General features: G+C 37.7%; 1 protein-coding gene across 1 annotated transcript in view; it reads right to left on the reverse strand.

Moving 5' to 3' along the window:
• LOC105621295 (treacle protein) overlaps positions 1 to 9,112 on the reverse strand; it is a 39,623-nt gene that overhangs the window by 14,589 nt on the left and 15,922 nt on the right. The window contains exon 7 of the mRNA XM_012202761.1: positions 7,876 to 8,863. Within this exon, the coding sequence (XP_012058151.1) occupies positions 7,876 to 8,863 (988 nt within the window). The remainder of the gene's footprint in view (positions 1 to 7,875; positions 8,864 to 9,112) is intronic.

Consider the following 9,112-nt stretch of genomic DNA (forward strand, 5'->3'; position numbering starts at 1 on the left):
CGTCTCTCTCTCTCTCTCTCTCTCTCTCTCTCTCTCTCTCTCTCTCTCTCTCTCTCTAACGCTCAAATTATATTTACCTCACTTTGAGTGCATTTTTGGCGATATCGAGCAACGCGAACAGACTAATGTCGACACTTTTCCTTCGAATCGAAGGATTTTTTTCTCAACATTTGAGAACAGCTGCGTGATGCGTTTTCCGAGGTTGAACTTTTCTCAAGCCACGGAAGACTTTCACTCGGATCGTCGCGGCCGAATTGACGAGCGGCGCGATTCCAAGGTTGCTCTGCCGAAAGTCTCGTAATATTTTTTTTGGCGCACACGCGCGCCGCGTGCTCTTGTGAAATGGCGTTAGCCGAGGGCGCGCGTGCGCGCACGCACGCACTCACGTCTGTGTTACCACACGCGGCCGTGACCCCGGATTGCCGAGGAGACTTCTTTTACCATGATCATACACGCGCGATTTCGACGATGGTATTGTTATCGACGACGCATCTCCCTATATTTTCTATCGAATGAGGGAGACTGAATTGAGATATTAATGCGCTATGTACTATCTAAATTCTTTGGAGTGGAATCTCACTTTAATATATTGTACATATAAGGAGATGACACAATGGATTTTGAGTTCCTTCAATATGATGAGTCTACAGCGAAAATAAATTATGCTGTGTCTGCATTAATAGCATTTTTTATGTATAAAAAACCCACCTTTCACTAATTATTTCGTATATGTAACTATAAAAATTTAAATTTAATAATTATTTAATAGATATAATTATAAAAATGAAATCGCGATAAAATGCGTTAGTTTTCACGTTGCGTTAATGTACTTGCTAAATTTTTTGGAGTGAATCTCACTCTTAAAGAGTGAAAGCCAGAAACGAATGACTCAATTTTCATTTTTAAGAGTAAGATTCCTCTCCAAAAAATTTATAAAGCACATTATATGCAAAAACTGTCTCATTTTAGAGTGACAATTTATATTTTAAGTTTTAAAGAATAGATAATACAATAAAACCTCATAAACACAATACTCAATAATGAATAGATTTTAAACTATGGTGTATCAAAGTAAAGCTTGTGCACAAAACACTTTTGATACACAAGTTAAGAACTATCTATATTGAGCCTTGTGTCTATCTTTTGTTTGCCACATTATAAGTTACGTTATATGTGAAAATTCATTTCATCGAGATCCAATTTTCTATAAAATTAGTACGGGATCTTTTCACACATTAAAAATACTATATATATGTGTATATGTATATATACACACACACACAAAGCCTATTCAACAAAACGTTCAAACGGCACAACTTATTTTCAATGTAGATTCATTCTACTGAAAAAAAATCCATGAAGAATACTGTGTCTTCTCTTTGTCAAACCGCTATAGTTCAAAATTATCTTTTAAGCGATGCCATAAGCTAATATAATTCTGTGATTTGTTTACATCATAAAATTATATTTAAGACAGACTTAATTATACATTGTCAAACAAAGGAGCAATGATAATCAATCCTTTGAGTTAAATAACATTTTTATTACTTTCATGTGTATTAAGATTCAAATGATTTCTGTGGTTAATTTCAAAGTAAACACTGTCTATATTAATGTATGCCTTTAATAAATAATAAATTAAATTTAAGTTAAAATATATTTTCTTGAATTAAATTGTCAATTTCATTGTTTTCAGTTAAATTAACGATATATTGGATATGACAGTGGTGTTCTAGAGAAATAATTAACAATTCAAATTTGATGTAATTTTGATATTATAAAATAATGTAAAAATCGATTAAGAATATCAGCCCAAAAAGTGAAAATTGAGCCAGACTTAAAAAAAGAGAGACTCAATTTCCTATCTTTAAGATTGAAATTTCATTTTTCAGAATGAGATTCACTCTAAAAGTTTTAGAGAGTAGATTAATCTCGGTTCAATCAACTCTTATCTTAATTCTTAGAATTAGAAAAAGATAAAGAGAATAAGTTGGACTGAGATTAAAGTCAATCTACACTGATGGAAACAGAAATAAGTCTGTTCTCTTCTGCTCAATTTCTTGCACCGTTTTCTCCTTTTCTATCCAACTTGGAGAGAAAAGGAAGAAAGATCACGTAAGCAATTTATTCAGCTAGAAAGAAACGATTTATTATTATTCAGAAAACATGCAATGATTAGATGACGTCTTTATGATATCTTTTAGATAAGCATATTGTATATCCTCAATGTAATGTGCGACATTCAATATACATATTATTATAATATTAATTTCGAATAATAAACAAAAATTACTTTGATATTGATAATATGAACAAAAATCTTAGTATTTTATTATCAAAGAAAGATTGGAAGATCGATTCGCAGAACATTTATCATAAAGGAGGATTTTAAATTCGTAAACACTCAATCGACGACTCTCGAGAATGGAATGAAAGCGCAATTTTACGAAGGTCGATCCATCCATCGGGCGACGAACATCGGCGAACCAATATGGTGCTCTGCGTTCTCTTTCGATCATTCCACAAAATGGCTACGCGCCAGCCACCGCGTGGATGCGTCTTCTCAGATAATGCCATTGATCGCGCCCGTCGCGCATAATTCGACCATTTTGAGACCGGTATAAAATATACGATCGATTCCCAAATCAAACGATTCTCCGAGGCGAAACCTAGTGAAACGAGCCGTGTAAATGAAAACGCATTCATGCACTGCGAAAAATGTCTGATTGAGAATAAATGAACCAGAAGAGGATTCTGATTGTGTCAATCAAAATTCCGGTTACCACACTTGAAAGACTCTAGCAAACGTGACCAGAAAATTTCGATACTCCATTTTCAACCGGAATTCCAATCGATCTAGGCAAACATTTTTCTCAGTGATTGAAAAAAAAAAAAGCCTAATGACGTCGCGATTGAGCAATAAAGCTGGGAAATTGCGTGATTTAATTTTTCGCGAGAACAAGAGACGAACGGGCAGAAAGAGGCAGGGAAAAAAATCGGAGCGACTACACCCCGGGGGCCCGCGGCGAGTAACTACGCGAGTGAGTGAGTGCGCGCGCGCGCGCACGGCCAGATTTCGGTGGCCATATTTGAGTGGCGGCAGCGGCCGCCTTCCTCCGGCGAGCCGTTCGCGTACAGAAGCGATATTTATCGAAGCGAAACTGCGCCACGTATGGTTCGCGGCGCATGCAATTTACAAATCTAATGAAACAAATAAGATAAGTAAGCGGATGTCGCGAACGCGACGCACCCCGCCTTTCGTCGCGCCTCCGCCGCGAGGCTCGCCTTCGGCTGCCTCGGTTAATTTCGCACCGTGTTCGGTCTCGCCTCGCCTCATCTCGCCGACCACAAGATGTCGGGAACCACGTTGTCGGGCCAGATAGCGACCATCTTCGATCACGTTGCCGAAAGATGCAACGCGACCGAGAAAGATAAATGCAATTCGTACGTACATCTCTCGATGTAGAATCGGTCGCCCTTTTTTTCACGCTCCTTGTTTTCTTGCACGCTCCGATCTTCGGGCACTTAATTTCACTGCTTTGCGTTTTTGAACGCGCGACACCAACTAATTTCTCACTATATCGAAATTCATTCCTCGGAAACCAACGAGGAGGAACGAAGCCGAACTCTCGGGGAATGGAAAGACAGATGGGAAAAGGATCTCGGTTAAAAAACGATGCGTGTATAGGGCGCAATTTGATAAAAAAAAATATATATATATGTACAAAATTATATTGCGAAGGTCGTTACGTTGGAGTGTAAAATCAGACTGTAAAACACAGCGCGGTGAGAAAGGTATAATAAGCGTATTTCATTGCCTGAGCGGTAAAAGTGATGCAAGTGTAAAATGCGGCACGGGAATTTGTGAGAAGTATAAAGGAAAGAGGCCGCGGAGAAAAGCCCGGGGATTGAAAGTGGTCGAATCGATCTTCGGAGTGTTTTTTTTTCTTCCGGGGAAGGGTGGGACAAGACGAATTTAAAAAAGGAAAAAGGTAGAAAAATAAAAAAAAGGAGGAAGGGACAGAATTGGGAGAGAAGAGAGCGGTGTAAAATGCGACCGGCTAGCGCAGCACGTGCTGGCTACTGAAGGCCGTCTGGTTCCCTCAGCGACGATAGTGGACTTCCTCTCCCTCCTCCTTCCGTTCCTTCCAGCGCCGGTCCACCGGTTAATCCCGCTTCGTTCGTCATCGCGGCCCGTCGGCCATTTTCGCGCAATCGCGTTACCGTCCGCCTCCTCGTCCTTCGTCTCGACTCCTTCGGCTCAGCTTGGCTTGGCTCCTCCGATTCGCTTTGCCTTGCCTCGCCTTACCTTGCCTTGCCGTGCCTCTCCCTCGTTCGCCAACTTACTTACCACGCGATCGTATCATAGCGCAGAAAATAGACGAAGGAATCGCGGGACCTTCGCCGTCCGTAACGGTCGTCGAAAGAATTCCGATTGTTTAGACACGAAGATGCCAACGATGATTTTTCGAAGCAAAGTAGGACAGAGGAGAAAAAACCGACGATATCGATTATTTTCCTCGGATGAATCAGCAAGACGATCCGAGTATTCTTCTCGCGAAAAATTAATTAATTACATTTGGAAATATTAATTATATCAGATACATTTGATGGGAAATGTCGCGTTTCCTTATGGAGACGCCTGTTTGCCTCTTAAAGTTTTCTTCAAGGAACGGAATCCAGAATCTTTATTGCGCGTGGAAAAAAAAAAAAGAAAAATACAAGAACACTCTATCTTACCCTTTTTCATTTTGTATTCCTTGTTATAAACCGAAGTACGAATTTACCGATGTTCGAAATTCGAATAGGAAGGACTTTACAAATAATAATAAACAAATAACACTAAACATACATATCACACTGAAGTCACGTGGCACGGAAAATTAACGACGCTTCGAATCACTATGCGGAACACTTAATTAATTTTTCGAAGATCGAGCAAAGTATATAAAAAAACCGACGAGCGCGAATTCGATTCAATATAAATAATCACAAATAAAGACGAGTGAGAACGAATTCGAGTGGATGAACATTTAAAATTAAAAACGGCCAAAGTAGTCCAAGCCACGTTGCGCTTTTGTTCGAGCAACGGTCCGCGAATTCGAAAATCGAACGTTTCGTAATTTTTGTAGTCCTCGCGGTGTATCTTCGGCGTTGAATTCGTTCGCCGGTGAAGAGACGAGTGATAGAAACGCGCGGATATGTCGGAGTAACAACGGCACCCTGTAAAACCCCGGCTAACGGCACGCGACGACTCCGATTCTCCTCGTGGTTTTTAGGTTAGATCAAGTTAGGTTACGTCAGGTTAGGGTTTTTGGAGGGTGCCCTCTTCAGAGCAAGTGCCGAGATTTACCGACGCCGACGCAGAGCTTAGCAACGGCACATGAACGCGCGCGCGGGAATATTTCACGGTATCTTCCAGCAATGTGTTCGGAATGTCGGATTTTATTAAAGCCCGGTTCCGCTAATGTAAAATTGTAACTTCAATTCAGCTCAGTTTATTCTTTATCTATTATATATATTATTCTCTTGTTCTAAAAATTAGAAAAAAAATAAAATAGAGTTCTTACGTAGATTAATTCTAATCTTAATTTAATTTACTCTTTATCATCTTTTCTAAGAATTAGGAAAAGATTAAAGTAAATTACGAGATTAAAGTAAATTAATGGGATCGAGCTTTGTGCCTGTTTCTGCAATGTAGTTTAATTTTAATTTCGGTTCAACTTTCTACCTTTTTCTAATTCTAAGAATTAGGAAAGAGAAGAAAATTAAGTTGAATCGGGATTAAAATTAATCTGCTTTAATAAAAACGAGCATCTGCGTTGCTTTGCGTTGCTTGAAATTCTCCAAAATTTTTGCAAATGAAGGAAATATGTATTATATATTCGAGCGTTGAAGAGTGAAAAAGCGACTCTGAGTGCAAAAGATGCGAGCAAAATATATTTTGAATTTTAATTTAAAAAATATTTTTAAAGTTAAAATATTTTTAAGTTAATACTTCAATGAATATTATTAAATTATAAAACAAATTTAATTTGCTTATTAAAATCGCTTCTTCAAATTTTATAATATTCTTAAAAAATAATTTCTTGTTTTAATATATTTTAATAATGTTTTTTTCTAGAATTTATAATAAGTATATTTTAAGATTATTAGAATTTTTCAAGAAAATATTCTTTTTCAAAATAATCATTATTTAAAAGAAAATAAATTGAGTAATTATTTTTCAACAATAGAATTTAACAATAGAATGACATTTTTCTGCGTGTGATGTCGATTTAACTCTACACGAATCATTCAGATTCAAAGGAAAAATTTTTAGAGTTGTATGATCCGCACTATAAGTTTCTAAATTGTAGTTAAAATAACTGTAAACTTTCTCCAATTACATAAAAAAAGTTCAAGTTCATTCTGTACTTTAAAAAGAAGAATCTGATAATATAATTACTAAATATTGAATGAAATAATTTTTATTCTATTTCGAATATTTATGTTAATACGATTAAAAATAATTTCACTTTTCTGAATATTTATTAACTGTTTAGTAATAATTATTAAGTATTTAGAAAAATAAAATTATTTAACTTTGATTGAATTATTTCATTATACACAACACATTTGGCAACTATTATCAAACTCTTTTTCAAAGAAAATTTAGAACTCACGTATATTATTAAATTTACAATGTCAATTCAATGTATATTCAATTTGTGTTATTTTTAATCATTTTTATAAATCGCTATTGTTTCTATTTAATGTTGTTGATTTAACTAAAACAATAGAGTTTTAGACAATTTAACTGTATATAATAAAATGTATTAAATTTGATTCAAATGCATTATTTACTAATTGTAAGTGCATACGTTAATATGGACATTATTATTACTTTAAAACTACAGAAATATTGGGTTGTCCGGAAAGTTCGTGCCGATGTTGAAGGAAAATTGAAACGCAGAAAATTTAAATTTTAGTATACATTTATTAAATTATAGGTTAGTCGGCATGAACTTTCCGGACAGCTCAATACATTAATTTGTTTTTTGACGATTTTTGATGAAAGTTAAAAATAAAAAAATGTATTTAATTTAAAGAGATTGGGTTACCACAGCTTCTTTAATATATCGAAAAGTTGTAGTTTCTAGCTGTAGTTGATGATTAATCATAGTTACAGTATTTGCGCGATTGACATTTCCTTTTAAAGTATTTTTATATAAATATCGGATAACGAGATGCCAAAACGCAAACATCAAAAATCTCTCGAGGGAATTGAAAATTCGTTCTTATCTAGAAAGCGCAGTCAAAACTGCTGTATGTTATCTCGACGTGCTATCGCGAATGCGCGGCGCAAAGTTCAAACGAGTGGCGTTTAGAATTCCCGAGAACATTCTCTTAAGAAATGCATCGCGATTCTTACTAACAAATAATAACCATATGCTTGCTTGTGATCGATAGCATCGGATATCTTAAACAGATATCGTGTCCTGCGAGTGAATTTCCAGTCGCGAATAAAAGAGAGAAGAAAAGAGAGAGGACGGTTGACGTATCTTTGAGTAAATTCGTTCAAGGCTGCGCTCGCATAAGCGTAACCCGATCCAAAATCTCAGCGCGTGTGATGGAGATATTGCACTTTGTTTCATCCATCTTCTCTGCAAATTTTCAAGCTATTTCATCGTTTAATATAATAGCTTATGTGTGATTAAATATTGTATCTGTATATATGAAGATTGCAAGCGGAAAAAGTTTTAAACAGAGCTATTTGATATTCGGTGTTGAAGCGATACGAAATGAAAACTATAGCCGGTGAGATAATTTCGTACGAAGGTCAAGTACCGTTAGACGACAAAACTTTCTCGTGAAATGAATCGAAGCACTCACCATCTGATGGTTTCTGCTGTATCTCATTTCTAGGATGCACCACCTCCGCTTCGATTTTGTCACCGGCTGCGTCACCGTTCGTCTTCTGATGATGGTGATCCGCCGCTTGATTGTGAACGACGGGCGTAGGAGTGGCGCCGCGAGAACCAAGACTCTTCTCTCGGGTCTTCCTCTCCTTTTGCTCTTTGGTATTCGAAGGCAGCTCGGTAGCGTTGGGTTTCCTCCTCGGCGGCGAGTTCGACGAAGTTTTTGACGCGAGGTTAGGGAACGGCTCCCTAGTAGGAACGGGATTGGCGCTCGAGGCAGTGGCGGACGGTTTCGGGATTTCCTGGGTAACATTACTCCAATATGGGGTAGCAGGTGTCTGTATTACGTTGGACGAGGCGTTGAGATGCTTGGCGGCCTCAGATCCAGTTCCGCTTGCAGTTCCAACTCCGGCTGCAGTTACAGCGCCAGTAGTTACGACGGTCTCTGATTCAGCTTCGGCCATTACTGTCGCTGTCACAGCCGTTGTTTCGGTGTTAACAATCGGCGCGGTAAGCTGTACGGAAATAGTATCTTTATTCGCGACGGCTACCACCGAGGGTACAACGGGTGACGATTCTTCAATCGTCACACTTTTTATTTCATTCCTCGGTTGAAACTCCTTCACGGGGAGTTGCAACGCTTTCGACTCTGTTTTAGCTACGTTTGAGTCGCTTTGTGTTGAGTTACTACAAGTACCTAACGATGATTGACTATTTATCGTAGGTACCGTTTTGCTAGCGCCAGCACCAGCTATATTTTTTGTCATAGGCGGACTATTGCTACACCGACTATTTGTGTCATTAGCGGAATTGGTATGAATGTTCGATAACGACGTTTGCGCCGTTGTTTGTATTGTATTAGGCGCTGCTTCAGACGCACTCGTCGATACCGTCTCGGATCCCTCAGTCGCGGCTTTTGCGACACGAGCCGCGAAATCGGCTATCACCTCCGCACCGTTATTCTGTAACAATCACCAAATCTGCGTGATAGACAGTGGCACGTACTATTTATTCAGGCATTACGTTTGGTAACTAAAAACTGGCTCCAAACTCAAATCATAGGGCGAGAGAAATCAAAATAAAAGCACTTGGACGAACAAAATAAATATTCAAGACTTTATAAATCTGTTACCCTACAGCCATTCAATCCTCCTTCATGTAATAATATATATATATATATATATATATATATATATATATATATATATATA

Source organism: Atta cephalotes (genome assembly GCF_000143395.1).
Source record: "Atta cephalotes unplaced genomic scaffold scaffold00032, whole genome shotgun sequence".
Lineage (NCBI taxonomy): Eukaryota > Metazoa > Arthropoda > Insecta > Hymenoptera > Formicidae > Atta > Atta cephalotes.